Genomic DNA, 17,232 nt, shown 5'->3' on the forward strand with positions numbered 1-17,232 from the left:
CAGAACCTGTTGATTACAATTTATAATCTGGTAATACGGAGTGTGTAAGACGATGTAAGCCCCAGTTATCATAAGATTTGCAAGAATGCGTTATTACTATTCCTAGAAATAATTCCGCTTTCACAATAATAATATAAATACATACATTTTCAAATCGTTTTCTTCTCTACTGAACACAGTAAAATAAGCGATGCAATATGCCAACACAAAGAGAACACAAACCAGTTAAACTGAAGCACTTCATACAATAAAAATAGTTATAGATCTTCAATTGAAAATATATTCAACATTGATTGTGACAACAAGGCCATAACTTTGGAAAGCTGTTGCTTCTTTTTTTGCTGCAAGCATCGTCGAGGACATCTATCGTGTGGTATGGTAGTATGTCTTGCTGGCAGGATCTGAAAACACAAACAAGAAGAAAATAATACATGTAAAAAAACAACAATAACACAATAAAAATAACACAATAAAAAATGCATGTATTAGATCTGAGTTTGAGAATGCCAGATGTATTTTTATGACACAATTGCAGTCTTTGCAAATTTAAAGGATAAACGACAGAGAAACAGATTCCATAAGGCGTAAAAGGCATAGTAGTGATATAGTTAAAGTTATATTAATGGATCACTAAAAATCAGAGATGATTCAAGGTGTTCGCATATTCTACACAACTGCTGGTACCCACTACTGATACTGTGTTCATTAAAAAAATAAGTGCCAATTGGTAAGGGTGTCTGGAAACTCAATGGTAACGCCATGTTCACAAACGCTTGCCATATCTACATAATTCCTCTGAATGGTTACAACAATCACCTAACCAGACCTTTTCTAGTGACACCGGGATTGAAAAAAGCTTGTAAGCAAAATGTGTGGGAATCTGAATAAAATTGACATTTATCAGAGTAACTAAACTTTGTGAGATGTAGAAGCCATTAGCTGGAGCTAAGGTATAGGGCTCCACATGACCGGGAAGTTTACAATTGGAAGTATGAAATCATTTGTACAGCTTGGGACGGAAGATGCCATATTTTTTATTTCTATGCACAGTCCTAATAAGAATAGGATTAATTATTTGTTTCTCCGATTTCCAACTCCAGTGTATAGAGAAAGCTGAAAATGCTGATGTAGTTTGGGCGAGGAGATTTTCTAAAACTCTTGACTTTGGCCTAAAAGTCCGATTTTGTAAATAACGAGAAACAGATCGGATTGAAAAGGTGTATAGTTGTTATATATACGACTTGTCCAAATGTTCTTATTTTATATTTGACAAAGATCTCGTCAGTCAGCAGCTTACTTTTCGGACACCAAGCCACAAACAAATGCAAAATGAGTTAACAATGTATTGGCATGTATTCATTTCTCTTGCCTTTTACCAACCAAACCAATGTGGTAACTGGTAAATACTCCAACCCATGTAGCCTTAAGGAGAACAGAAGGTATATAGAATAGTGAAAAACCATATAGTCCAAGATGTGCTTCAATGAATTCGTCCAGACTGATATATCTAGTGTGGTAGATTGTATTAATTGATTTTCACTAAAATGGATGGAGTCCTTTCAGAAAAACATAGTTCCGTGTACTTCTCTTTGGCATTTTAGTTCCAATCACTATTACATACCTAATTCCATACTTTATCAAACATCTATATAGAGCTTCATATATTCTCCACATTTGTGGGTCATTTTATGTGCACTGCTCGTATACATTTTGTTGTGCTTATAAATACTTTTAAACACTCACATTTATAAGCATATTTCAATATATGTATGTCATAATTGTAATCTTACATAACCTTGAAGTACCTATCCAAACACTGTGTTTCAGAAAACAACATGAAAGGAGGAACAAATGCAAAAGGTGAACAGTCTTGGTGTAACATCTGATAATAATTAACTAGTCTATACTACCGGATATGCTACGCATTATCATGCAAATGAATGTACACCTAACAGCGACTCTACAAGAAAAAACAAATAGCAGAAAAAAGCGTCAAATCGCAATCCTCAATAGACAAAGGTAAACCACCCAAACCAATGCGGTCAAGCCAATAGCGAGAAGACATTAGTTTAGTGTAGGTTTCTTTGCCAGCAAATCGATATCCTATATTTAGCACTCTAATCACGATAGAAAGTTACGTTCTGTAGTTTCCCGACAGCGTGTACACACACACACTGAGAGGCTTTTGCTTGGTGCATATTGTTGCGTATGTGGAAACTAAAGAGTAATAGTCTCATTACTGAAATATGGATGGATGGTGTAAACATAAACAGGATTATTTAAAATATAGTTACTGCTTCATGCAAACAGATTCCTTGATTCAGTTTCAAAGGCAAAATCTTGGATTTAATACGTTATGTTTCAAACTAATTACAACACAAAATGAAAGGGGCTGATAAATATTTCTTGAAAGAGTCAATCAAATGTGTCAGTGTGTTTCAAGTGGAAACTATTTAAACTGTGGGTTTTCACTAGACATGTTTTGCTTATCATAGAAAACAGATGCACAAATGGATGAGCATTATGAAATCAGATATGACTTTGGTTCACAGAATGTGTAAGAACTTGAGCCCATTATTCTATATGATTACATTTACTATTTTCAATATTACACATTACAAATAAAACCCTTCACCCACCAGAACTGAAATATTATTTCTAGAGCAAGCAATACGATATAGTGTATGAATTATGACCTGACTTACTTTTACAACAAGTGTGAGCTCTTTTAATGAAGCAAGACTGATAAGAAAAATATCTTGTCTTTTTGTAATCCATTCGGGCCTAGAGTTCTGTGTAACTGTCGTGAGCAGAAGGTATGCTAATTAAATACATGAAATCACCTCAACCTTATGACCTTAACCTTGTGCATAGCAAGAGAACATTTCCTATCCCGCCGTGGTAATGAATCATATGTACCAATGAATGAAAATTTAGAATGATACTAAGAATTTATACAACCTTTACCCATTCCTTTTATGCCAAGGTCTATGACTAGGGAGGCAGGCAGAAAGTAGGAATTGTGTTAGAGGGGGAAGACAAATTAGGGAATTCTATTTTACACTATCCTGGACAACGAAGGGGCTTTGCTAACAATGTCACAAAAGTAACAAAAGCAGTATCCTTGCTACAAAACATTTACGCCCTATCGAGTTTAATGTTAACCTCAACCGGCCAATACTAACACATGAGTACTTCCATTCCTTTGTTCTGCAGACAATTCTGCTTTTTAACCTTCGTCTGCATCATGATGAACCCATTACACGCTTTTGTCACAGAAAGATATCTTTAAACAATAGTACTACCATGAGTACGTCTAAATCAGTATGGTTTTATACATATACACATGTCTGAATGTTTGTGTATGCTCTCGCGTATCCATGTGGTACTGTATCATTCCAAAGAAACCGCGCCTAGGCACTGTAGTTCACCAGGCATATGTTAAGTGTTCAGAATCACGAGAGGTTATGAGTCTATTATTAGGGGCCAAATTGTGTCATTGTATCTCATAACACAGTAAGGCAATAGCCTCTATACTTTGTAACACATCTGTGGGAAATTATTTAGTACATCGGTTATATCAAATGTAAGATGTTTTCTCAACATTGACAGTAGAAATGATACCACCAACACTTAAAACTTCTTTTGATCTCTTCACAAAGTTTCACTTCCACAGATAGTTTTTTTTATTGATTCATATATATGTTTCAAGGATATAAAGAAATACAAGCCAAATGGAGTGAATAAATATGAATTACTCTGCTGTGACAAATCCTACAAAATTATTGTCACCCTGGTCTGTTACTTTATGACAAGGTAATAATATTAACAAACTCGTAAACAAAATTACTGTCACCAATAGCTTCAAATCTCTGGACTTTTGAGGCATGAGAAGGACCCATGTTTACCAATACAGAAGACTATTTCCACAGTTTCTTTGTTTCACAATTAAGCATATATAATACATCAGTGAATAATCAGTCCCGAAAAAAATTTCATTGGGCGTATAATTCAAAATAATGGTGAAAATCATACGTAATGACTATTGCAAATCAGCTAAGACACCAGGTGTTCGTAAAGTAAGCATGCTATGTCCTACTGGTAGCACCCACCGCAACGCAATGTGTATAAAGAGAAAGTGCTTGTTGCCAAAAGCCTCAGTTCAAAACTTCTGGGGGCCTGTACACTATGAAACCGTGACCAGACAATCCAGTGAAAGAGATTCTGGAAAAGTGATGTCATATATACTTTTCTGACTTTGTTGAAAGGAAAAACAATACGTTAACTTTGAAGTTTCCTATCTTATTTTATGAAGACATCTCATTCAGGTTGTGTTAATTATCTAATTCAAAGACTTTAGTTTCTAAAGGGACGACATCAAAGTGGCATTTTCTAAAACGGTTGGTAATATAGCAAAATCAGATTTCAGCATTCTAGAACTTCGTTAATAATAAAGATATTTTAAATGTGTTTTGACTAATTCCCTCTCCACCTTGCCACCCAAAACATCATGATTTTCACTGTTCATGTTCACACCTTTCATCGGTTCGTAAGACAACAAACAACGGAAAACGCACCATAACATAAAACCCTTTGACTTTCGGAATATACTTAAGGGGAATCTTTTGATACTGTTCATCGTACTTAATCTCTGTTACTATTATTATTTAAAAAGTTAAACATTTGGTTTAATGAGGCAATATCCGAGTCGATGACGTTGTTTACGGTCAACAGATGATATGCTAATACCAAAGTGTCAGACCATGCATAGTTTGAGGTCATGGTGTGTGTTATTTATACAGGAGAAGAGATGCAGGTGTGACCTCAAACAGAAACTATACTTTTGTGTAAGTACCAAATGATATACAGGTGTTCCCTTCAACATTAGTTACAGTGTGTGTAATTACCAAATGACTTTAGTTGATGTCAAATTCAATGTCACATCAAACTTTAATTTTAAGTTCTTAGGTTTAGGGTTATCCTTCAATATTCAAACTTAAGATAGCGGTCGTTTTTGCGGGATAACAGAACCCCCACCATAAGAATGGTTGACTTTAAAGCCGATGCACTTCATCTATTTTCTTGCCACTGTGAAAAGGTGGCTTAAGTGATGGCGTAAGGTCGCCAGCGTTGCTATGGTGAATGATTTTATAGAGTACAAAACACGTCGATCTTTCTCGTATGATATAACACCGACCCATATTTGAGATTTCTATTGATTCATATGAGATAACGAGACATGGTTTTCAGTGATCCGTTCAAATGATATGAAACGTCAACGCCGGAGAATACCCAGTCTCGACAAAACATATACCATTGGGCGTAAGAAGGAAAATAGCGGTGAACGTTATAGAAATATCTGAACGTAATGTGGTGATGACACCGGGTGTTCGTGAAAAGATTCACCATGCCTTTGAAAATGCAATCCGTTTCGCCATCTGGCGTTGAAGTCTCTTACTTAGCCAGATGATAATCCGGCAGTTAAATACAAATACTATCGAAATGCTAGGTTACCTTACACTAGGAATAGTGACAATATGATATTTAATTCAAAGGAAACGTTAATAACATAAGTGAAAAACGTTTGATTTCGTGAAATCTCTGCATTCACAATATATCTAAAAACGTGAATTTAAGAGAAAATATAACCCTTGAAATTATGTTGTTTAGACAATGCTTTAACAAGGTATGAGTCATGACCAACTGAACTTTTGATGGAGGCGGCGTCACAACATAGAGATTGATTGATAGAAAAACAAAACCTTTTCCATAATTATAAGACATGTCTACATCCACTGTAGCGTTTGGACTATATGAAAAGCACGTACTTCTGAATCACTATCAAACAGTAGTAATACCAGGTGTTTGTCAGAAGGTGAATGGATCCTTCCCTTAAACAATGACAGCGGCCACACACACCCGCAAAGGAAATTCAGTTGGTCAGTACATATGGTACAAATCAAAATACGGAATAACATCAGAAATCACTTTTGTCACTGAGTCGCCATTTCGGAAAGGGCCACTGCGTCTATGTCATAAAACTTTTTGAAAACTTTACTGACACGTTGGATGTTGCAGACCATTGAAACAAGAGCTTTGTGACGATCTATGACTGTAGGAAATCTTCGTAGAAAGTTCATAGTGGATTGTACCTCAAAAGTTGAGATGTGATCATAGGCTGGAGCTTCTGGAACACTACTCGACATTAAGAGAAAGTTGTTTATTATAGCATTGGTATTATCCGTCCTCTCATCACCACCGAGGCTGCCCACTCACTTGTCCGATCCCTTAGTCTCAGTAGACTGGACTACTTCAACAGTCTCTACTTTGGCTTTAGTGATTTTCTACTGGACAGGCTACAGAAGGTCCAAAATACTGCCGCACGGATAATAAACCGTTCTTCTAAACAGACTCACATCACGCCGGTGCTTAAACAACTGCACTGGTTACCAGTGAGGGCCAGAATACAGTTCAAAATACTTTGTCTCACTTATAAATCACTTCATGGTCAGTCTCCTCCTCACATATCTGAACTCATAACTCCGTATGTTCCAGGCCGTGAACGGCGGTGACAACAGCAGAATCTCCTGACAGTACCTCCCTACAAGCTTAAGACCTTCGGTCACACACACTGCCGTGGTCTTGTGGAACTCTTTACCCTTTGACCTGAAGCTCGCACCAACTCTGGACTCCTTTAAAAGCCATCTCAAAACGGACGTTTTCATTCAGTTCTATGACTCATAAACAGCTCACTCTTACTGTACATATTGTTTTAATTGTAGCGCCATGAGCATGCTTACGAGCGTGGATTTGTGCGCACTATAAATAGGCACTATTATTATTATTATTATTATTAAGTCAGGCTCTTGTTAGATAGTCTTGCAGGTACTTTCGCTTTTAATACACAGATGTTATGCTACAACTGGACATCATTTTGGTTGTTTTACGTTATTAAAGAACGTTTCTTCTCTTTGAGCAACACAACAGCAAACTGCAGGTGCTGTCAGTACAAACAAGAGTTGCAGTCGCTTTTCTTCCGATGTGTTGCACCCAGTTGAAATAAAAAAGGCCCTCTTATAATAAAAAAACAAAACAATTACAATGTTACATTAATAATGTTCCAGGTGAACATTTGATAATAGATAAAATCTTCCCCGCAAACGCTTTTCGCATATATCAATATCGTCCATAGAATAGTAAAAACATTTCATGGATACGATTGGTGTATTTTTATTGACTTGTCTTGATAAATATGATACCTAGTCCTCTGTATCTTGATAAAATAGCTTGATCTAATAAATTAAATGCACAAAAAGATACTTGTCTATATTTTAAACTTTGAGAGCAAGATAATGTTAATTTAAAAAAAATTATTACTCTGCTCTTTGCAGATATATCTAATATTAAAATACCCTGAGAATATTGGAATATGTTGTGAATTATATAGACTCCACACATAAACCTCTTAATGATTACTGTTCACATGGATACTTTGTCAAACAACCGCGGATTACTTTCCTAATGTTTTTTTCAACACTAATGATTATGCACCTACTCGCGCGGTATTTTGCCACTGTCTGAACTGTAAAGGCATAAGACAGAATATATGCAAAAAGATTTTGTGCATTTCAATTTTGAACGCTTAATCATGACAGCTACAGGTATTAATGAAGTTTCTAGTCATGCATATGGAATGTTATGATACAAAGTAAACACATTTAAAGTTATATATTAACAGTTCTTAAATGTTTTAACAAGACTCCATCCTCTAAAAATGAGTTATTATCGTGCAATATTCACTAATAACTAGTCATTCCCACACAATATCGAATAACGATAACGTTTAGTTCAAAGAAAAATGACAATGTAAAAAATCTAGTGATCCACGTGTTTCTCTGCTAGTTTCCGTTTAGATTAGAATGTCTTTAGCTTTATGAGAAAATATTTTTTTCAACTAGTATAAAGTAGCTACTGTGACATTTAAAATATGAAACATGAACATGGAATATGGACACATGCACGTGAAATTGCACATATACACAAATGATTATCAATCAAACCTGTCTGTTAACCACAATCCCAAAACACTTAATTAATGTAACCTCTGTACATATTGAAAACATTATTCGAGTTAAGTATCATGTATTCATATGCTGTATGCCACTGCACCATGATTTTCCAAGAGTACAAAAAGAGCTTTTGTTAATGTGTTTAACGTAAAAAAATTACAGTTTTAAAATAGGTTACCACAACCACGTGTTCTAAACAACTTATAACAGGTGACTTATATGATCATTTACAAAATGTTTGCATAATTTACATTATGGCCTGTCATTTTTATTGCTTTCTGTAGAGATTTCTTATGATTGTGGAAAAGGTTTTGAAGCTTTTATTGTAAGTATGAAAACAACATCTTAGTAGCGGTAGTTGCCATACCATACCTTCATAGCATCAAGTCACTGTTAATTCCCCAAAATGAAATGCATGATGGACATAAAAGTAATTGTATTGTTTGAAATAATTCGGATTCCACTGAACATGGTATCACAAATTAATGATGGTAAATCTTATCATTTCAATATCATTATATGATTGCCGACCCTGTTGTATTTAACGCTGTATAAGTGTGCATATAACAAAACGAAAAAAAGAAACAGGTGAAATATATTTGAAGAAACAAACACGAAAGAACACAGCGAAAGCTCTACACTCATAGTAGACCTATCAAGCGTTGTGAAAATATATTAATAGTAACAAACTTTTCTCTCAGTAATATGACTTTAAATCCGCCAACCACATGTTTTCTTGTTTCCTTACTGCTTTTAAAAGCGCCACTCAATTTAAATGAAAAAGTTGATATAAACAAATAAACCAATACCTGAACAATTTCCAACGAATATGTGTATCTGAATGAATAATTCACGACATTGTATATATATATGTATCGACGTACTACAGTAATACATCTTTGTGTTTATACATACAATGACGTGGTACTCATTATTGCATGTTAGTTACATATTTTCCTTTTACATAAAAATTAAATGACTAACAATTATTATGGAAAACATTTTGAGGGCAGAAAATGTTGTGCTATGTCATAATTTTCGTTGTCTAGATATTTTGCTATGATAATAATATAAGCAGCGACAAAAGCCTTTTCAAAATCTTAAAATAATATTAACCACCGGAACATACTGTTCAAATCAAACTAATGAATGGCGGCAGGCATAATTGTTGTCACTGATGGTCAAATGTCCTACACATGTCCATGATAAAACGTTTACAAGCACCATGAATTCTGTAATCGGATAATCGGAATCAAATAACTTTTGAGCAGGGATGGGATGGAGCTCTATGAAATCTTTACAAAAAGTACATACATGGTCGATTGAATCTCAAAAGTTTTGCATTGTCGACAGCAAAAGCTGTAGGTTCTGAAACATTGCTGGACATAAAGAGAAAGTTGACAGCAAGAAAACTGGAGTCATCCCTCTTGTTATACAATCCTGAGGATGGCTTTTGTCATCCTGATCTTTAAGCACGGATCTTATATCTTTTATATCTTTTTATGTCATTTTATATTTTTAAGTCATATAAGAACACTGGCACAGTTTCTGGACAACACAACCAAAATATTAACGTCGATATTTCCTTGCACTGTGTTGCGCCCTGTTAAATTAAATATATATTTTATTATAACATTCTCAGAGCAATTATGCTTTGGAATGGCATTGGATAATGCATCAAATCTCCCCCTCGTGTCTTTTTATATCAAATATAGCAACGCTGCTCAATAATAAAGAGAGCAACGATGGCAATGCTCGAAGGTGTACTTCTTTGTGGACTCGTGTTGATATATCCCGTGTAATATTAATTAATATCTACTGTTTCAAGTATATATACAGGGAAAAAAGCTTGCAAATATATTTTGTATTTGTTTCTGTTTCTTTCTAATTAATATATCATTACTTTTAGCACAGATTGCTTAAGACTATGGAAACGGACGTGTTGCTTTTCTCATTTGTTATTATAATTATTATCTTCATCATCATTTTCAGTATCATTATTAGCATTACCTCCCATGTATACGTTCTAAATTAAATAAATCTTACGCAATAAAATTTTAGGTTTCACTGTCTTAAGTCTCAATCCAGACAGCTACTGGTCTTAATGAAGTATCTTGGCATGTAGGTATTGTGACAAAGAAAAAAAATTTGTGAGTAAAAATAATTCTTAAAAGAATGTATAAGCCCTTATCTCCTCATATTAACCAATGGCTTGTCCGGACGTTATGAAATAATAATTAGATTCAACTGAAAGAATGATTATTATTAAAAATTTAGTGATACACGTGTTTCTCTGTTGTTTTCAGTTGACATTGTATACTCTGTTCTTAGCGGTTTGAGAAGAACATCATTCCAATCTGTGTAATTGTGAGATTTACAACATGAAATGAGAACAATTTTGGGTGAATGTGGACATAACATGTCTAAGTAAATACATACTACGTTCAAAATTACAGATCTGAAAACAGATAATTATGCGTTGGTTATGCAGTATCTTTTTATATTGCAAAACATATTCTCGTTCGTTTGATCATCCAAGCCTACAAGAATATGTTTCGTTGTTCATGTATCTAACATAGGGAAATACAGTTTTTAAAATAACCTATAGCGTGGTTTATGTAAACTAATACATATATATATACATAAAGCTGAGATAATAACATTAGGACCATAAATATCTTAAATATTGGTTAGCATTCTACTCATTTAGGAAATACAGTAAAGTTACTAATGTCCTTGCTTCAATATGGAGTTCAAGGTTGTAATAACATGAAAGCCAGTTGAAGTAACTAAAATACGTTTTTCTAAGAAATGATTATCGTCATCTGCTTAATCAACTAGTGTTGAAGTATGTTTTGTGATTATGAAAACAATATCTTCACGTGTGTACCACACCATAAAGTATGATGAATATAGAAGAAATCGTGATGTATAAATCACTTCAGTTCTATGGAGCGTGTTGCTATAAATGACTAACATATTTCACTGTCTTTTGTTGTATTGTGTGAGTCGTTTGGTATTAAAAACTATATTAAACACTGCAACATTTATGATCATATAAACACGCAAGAAAACAACGAAATCTCCAAAATCGCTCCTGATATAGTAAGCATGAATTAATAAACCCATAGTGACAAAACTTTCTGATTTTTTTCATTAAATAACTTTCACCACAAGCCTACCCAACAGGTGCCTTTATTCATTTCGTTGTTTCCTGCTTTGAAAACACCCAGATGAAAAAGGCCACTTCAGTAAATGACCCAATATTTAAATATTTTAATTGCATTGGTGTCTGAATGAAAAGTTCAACAAATTACATTCCATTTGATAATGGTGCACCAGTGTTAATCAAGTTCGTGTTTATAGATACAATGGTTTAATACTCACTATTGTCTGTGTGTCATAAATATTCGTTTTACAATAAGATTAATTGTGAAACAATTGTTTTGGGCATATGTGAAATTTAGAGGCTTGTAAAATATAGCTTGGGTTTTTTTTCATTGTCTAGGTCAAATGTCATAGTAAATAAAATGGGTTTGCTTATTACCATTAAAATAATTCAAATTCAATTCAACGAACACTTAAGGATATAAATTAATGACATAGATTTCTGCTGCTTATGAAGGTTGTTTCAGTGCCCTCTTGAGCGTAAGCTTAATCTAAGGTTATTCAAAAACTAGCAGAGGGTTTTTTTTGTTATAAAAACATTAACGGCATGCATACCTTTTGAACAATAGGACTTCAATTAAACCTTTAGAACAATAGTAATAACAACTATTAACAAGGTAAGTTAAAACATATTGGTTTGTGTCTTTGACAATAATAAAGTGAAAGTAGAACAGACGTTCATATTGTTATCTCCCTTTGTTAAAGGGTTAACGTTTGAAAAGAATTATTTTATTCAAATGAATAGATATCACCAACACTACAGGCGAAAAAACATCAAGGCAATGTTTATTTCCATATTTTGTGTTTAAGTTCAGAAGTAGGAAACTGGAGAGAATAATATTGAAATATACAAATGATTATAGCACAAGTGACAAATTCAAAGAAATTCTATCGCACTATGAAAATGTGAAATACTCAAAGGAGGGAGTGTAATTATTTTCAGTTCAAAAGAAATATATATCATGGACACCCCAACACAATAGAATAATTCTATTTTTGTTTCATTACTTTAGTACGTTCATCGTTGTCATATACACGTGCTGTTTGATGTCATCTCTTTGACACTTTCATCTTTCACTTTTGATTTACTGCATCAGCTATGTCAGAAAGGGTTAAAGTGGTACATGTACTAGTTGTATGACACATTAGTACAACAGTACTGAGTGTATTGCTTGGTGAATTCATTCTTCATTTATTTAAGGTAAAATGTAACGAAGTATGTGAAAGTGTACATGTACCAGTTTTACCTGCAAGTAGATTGATAGGTTATTCTATATTTTCTTCTAGCTGTTAAAATAATTTCTTATCTTAAAAAGAAATTGATATCTTGCAACTAATTTCATTAATGTGAATCATGGCATAAATAATCATTTTGACAAAAAATGTATAAAGGGTTTTCTCTGACATTTGAACTAAATGATTTGTACCTGTTTAAGGTGTCACAGATAATGGTCTGTTCGACACAACTGATGACGTTTAACTATCAGTAAGCGTTAGATCAGACTTGTGAATAAACTACAAAATAATAAGAATTGCATGTTCACATCTGTGTATACATGTTTACCAAACAGAAATATTTTTGTGTACATGTTCACCCAGAAATACAAAGCTTATGTATTGATAAGAGTACAAAGTACTTTCAGAAACTTTTACACACCAAAGCATAGATATATATGTAATAGATATTGAATAAGAATAAGCTGATTATGCGAAATTGTTTGCTTTTCTCATATAGACGTGATACACATTGAATACATGAATTCGTGAGTAAAGAATATATGGATTCATAAAAGGGTATATATTGTCTCATGCAGAGTAGGTGTTGGGTATCACAACTGTTCCAACGCAACAGGTTTGCAGGGAGAGACATGTCATGAATCAACTTCATTTTGACAATGAAAGTCACGTGGTACAAGAAACAGTCCCGTAACGGCACGAGTAATTCGCAACAAATACCTAACAGATTAAACGAGGACATGGTAACAAGCGGGCAGAGAAGACTAATAATGGACTATCTGTCACGAATCCTTCGTGGAGGTGAGTGAAATATCTTCTCCACCGTAGCTAGCCTCCACAATAAGCAGCAGATACGCCGCGCGAGCAGACCACGTGACTAACCGGAGCGCAAAATTAATTATAGGAAGAATATAGGTGTTTGGCGGTTTTGTGTCATGCACACAAGAGACGTTATTGGTAGAAACGACAGACAAAGCCCAAATAGTCCTTTGGCTTCCCACACAGAGTCTGACAGTGGGAACAAGACCCAATTTGCTTTGGGAATCGGTATGAGCGTTACCGCCCCGTTGCCGAGCATGGAGGGAGGAGATTCGGCAGCAAACATGCCAGCCCGGTTGGTACCACATTCACTTCTGCTTCGCTTTCAGTTTTGCCCGCTTAGTCCTTCTATCGCACGCTACTCGCTAAAATAAGATCAATGACGCTTTCCTCTGGATATTTTAACTAAACGAAGCTTGTGAATTGTCGGGTTTGTATATTTCCAGCAAACATTTCTTTCAGTTGTGTTTTTGTGCCGGCGCAAGTGAAAGTGTCTTTCCCATGTTGGCGAGTGACACGCCTCTGGTGATGTCCTTGGACCTCCCTTGTCAGTTCCCATGTATCCTGTGTGTTTACATGTGTCATCCTGGACACAAACACACAACAGATGCTTGTAATGACACATGACACCCCCATGATAGCTATGGAGAACGACTCTTGAAACCGCGCCTGTGGTCATGTTGACATTTGCCCAGCCATTCATATAATGGATAAATACTCATTAAAATGTAACACTTTATAACGTGATATTCCTGCGGTCTACCGTGCACATGTGACAATAACATGTAAAGGACATGTTTTTTTCTGATTCCTCAAGCCTGAAACAACAACAAAGTGGTTGCTAATTAAGCATGCCCTGAACCTGTGCGACAGTCACATAGTCATTGGAAGGAAACTATAGACGGTGATCATTACACAACCTTGACGCGTTATTTTTAACTCAATGTCTGTGTAATAATGAAACTAAAATCATCTTTAGCAAATTTATGTTTCATAAATTCTAATACAATAATTTGTTCATGGAATCAAAGTATAATTACATGAAGATATAGCATGGGAAAACATGCTAAAAATATACATACAAAATGGTGTTATTTGCTGTATAAACATCATATATACTTATTGTAAATATGTAAAAATATAATGAAACTAACTGAAATGTAATCATAATTAAATATATTACATGCAGCCCAAGATATAAAGCATTATACGTTAAAGGAAACTGGGACAGTAACTGAAAAACACATAAGCATCCCGAATGCAAATGAATGCCTTAAACTAATGATACCAAATATACACAGAATATCTAGAACAATATAAAAAGCAATTGTGGTAAATTATTAAACACGTTTTCAATAGAATACTATTTTAATATGGAGTGATACAAGCATATTTCATTTGTTAGTTTCAAATCTGTTGAATGATTCCTTGTACTGGTATCGGATGATTACCTTTTAAACAGACTTACAGAATTGTGACATCTGCCCTTGCAGTATTGTACCCACTGTGTATATATATGTGCAAGGACAGAATGTCAGCCAAACATTGCACTCTATGCATAACGTTTAAAAGGCTAAGGTGTTACGTAAAATCTACACATTGCCTAAATTCATTTTGAAAGAGCAGGCTATTGAATATTATTTCAATGGTTTGTAAGGAGTTAACAATTAACTGAAATATATAACATTACACATAATACAGCTCCTCAATAGTCACAGTATTGATCTAATATTGACATGTGAAATATGTCCGTACCACCATGATATTTGCTGAGTAAAGCAGTTTTACATTTATCGCTATTTACATCCTCATGAACATGGACTACAGATTTACATGCAATAAAGGACATTATCTCATTTAGCTATTAACCAAACCTTAGCTAAGTTACTTTAAGGTAGATGTTTCGGGAATTATTTATACTGATATGTATACAGATCTGGTCTTGGTGTTACGATGCATAACCACTAATTCTAAACTAAATCATTAGACTAAAATAAACAGGCCAAGATATAATAGACCTTATCTCATACCACGTTAATCGGAGACACAGACTGACTAATGGGAATTGCTGTCTGTCATAAAGAATAACATTTTTAATGACAATATCAGATTCTGAAGAAGCGGATTGTGTGAAATAAACAAAGTGAACATGAACACGAATGTTTTACAGTTACCTTCAAGATCAACAATTAAGGTGCACCGGGGACATATTGGGAGCAAGAATTTAACTACCCGCAACACAGTTTAAATGAACTCTACTTATCTTGTTATATTATGCAAAAGTATTGGTATGAACCAATGCAAACATGGCAACAGAAATTTGAATAAACATTATACACATTTGATGTTATTTGTTCATGAAATATTGCTTACCACCAGAAATGATATACGATGGGAAGTGTTGTGTTCAAGATCTCGTGTTAATAGCTTTTCATAATATATTTTGCACCATAAAATATAACACATGAATTCTCTCACACGAGAGTTCACAATATCTGCACTGATCCATATTTTAAGATCCAGTGATATAAATGCAAGGTGATTTTAGCCCAACGCCGTGGACGGTGTTTGTTTTCCATAGTACATAGCAAACATATGATTATATTTGGAGTATCCGACAATCAATAGCAACGCTGCATGACTTGAATAATTGCAAGGACACACTCCTAGCGTGAAATATGCATTTTGAGATTGCGTTTTATTACCAATTTGGGATAGTCAGATTACAAGAACAAACTACCATGAAGATGATATTCGCGCATTGATGGTTTTATTACACATGTTACAGGCATAGCTGGGTTGTTTTGAGATGTACTGCACCTGGGACATATCGGAACATGAATTTGTTAATAGCTAATCACAAGGATAAACGAAAAACGTGACACATTAATTTTGTTAAAATATCCCAAATACTAGAAACACAATTCGTTACCATACTGCTGGTAACTGATTTCAGGTAATAGAAACGTGATTTGATGATATCTGGTTACGATATGATTTTACTTTTGGGTGTGTCTATTACTGTATCTGGTCCTATTATATACTCAGAGGTTATCATTATAACTGCATCAAGGAAAGTAATGTTTCAATATCAGGTAGGGCCAACCACTTCTATTTGTGCTAACCTTCCAAAACAATAGAAATTCCTCCAAAGGAATATAATTTAGATTTTTCTATTTAGATTCTGCAGTTCCTCATTATCGTCATTGTTGTTCTGAAAATAATCGCATATCAGACTATCGTAGCTTAAGCGGTGCCTCCAACAGCCTCCAATCGCCTGCAGATATTCCTGTAAATCTGTGTGCATCATACCAAATGACCATATAAGGCATTCGTTTTCTGTGATTCGATGATATCGAGGCATTTAGATACTTATTTTGAAATGCAGTTTATCAATGACAGAAGATCAAATCACATGTTAGCTATTGTCACGGGTACACACTGAAACTAGAATATATGCAAACTATTTTTAAATACTTCCTTAAACCTTACATTATATGCTTTTGCCTTCTTGACATTTTCTATTGATCTAACCATCAGTCCTTTACAATAGAACATAGGTCACCTCATAGTTGAGGTGTGCATTTATAGCTTCATTTGCAATTACTTATGAATGAACCGAAATTAAACATTTCGAGTTAAGTACTCCATTGCAATGACCAAAAGCTTAGATATATTTGTCATAGCTATCATGTTTCATTGACGTTTGCCGATGACCCGTACCAGTTATACATTCCGATGACACGCTGCAATACATTAATGAAATGGAACACCCTGTATGTCCCAGCCGGGAATATAGTTCAAAGGGTGTATGCGGACCGTTAGGTTTGCTGAACTTTTGCAGAAAGGTATATTGGCGCATGATAAACACAACAAGGAAGTTAATCATCGCGGGTGTAAATTTGATCTCTATTCTTACTAGGACTGATCTAACATGCAT

The 17,232-nt window shown here is 34.5% G+C and overlaps 1 protein-coding gene and 1 long non-coding RNA gene across 2 annotated transcripts in view; one reads left to right on the forward strand and one right to left on the reverse strand.

Moving 5' to 3' along the window:
• Positions 1–225: 225 nt before the first annotated feature.
• LOC124267102 overlaps positions 226–17,232 on the reverse strand; it is an 82,605-nt gene continuing 65,598 nt past the window's right edge. The window contains exon 2 of the long non-coding RNA XR_006895949.1: positions 226–401. This is a non-coding gene — a long non-coding RNA (uncharacterized LOC124267102). The remainder of the gene's footprint in view (positions 402–17,232) is intronic.
• The window catches only part of LOC124267101 (sprouty-related, EVH1 domain-containing protein 2-like), a 110,213-nt gene continuing 106,469 nt past the window's right edge, over positions 13,489–17,232 (forward strand). Inside the window, exon 1 of the mRNA XM_046701945.1 lies at positions 13,489–13,587. Coding sequence (XP_046557901.1) covers positions 13,523–13,587 — 65 coding nt within the window. The 5' untranslated portion in view covers positions 13,489–13,522. The remainder of the gene's footprint in view (positions 13,588–17,232) is intronic.

The sequence above is a fragment of the Haliotis rubra genome, unplaced genomic scaffold (genome assembly GCF_003918875.1).
Source record: "Haliotis rubra isolate DU_JTF1 unplaced genomic scaffold, ASM391887v1 Scf13, whole genome shotgun sequence".
Taxonomy (NCBI): Eukaryota; Metazoa; Mollusca; class Gastropoda; order Lepetellida; family Haliotidae; genus Haliotis; species Haliotis rubra.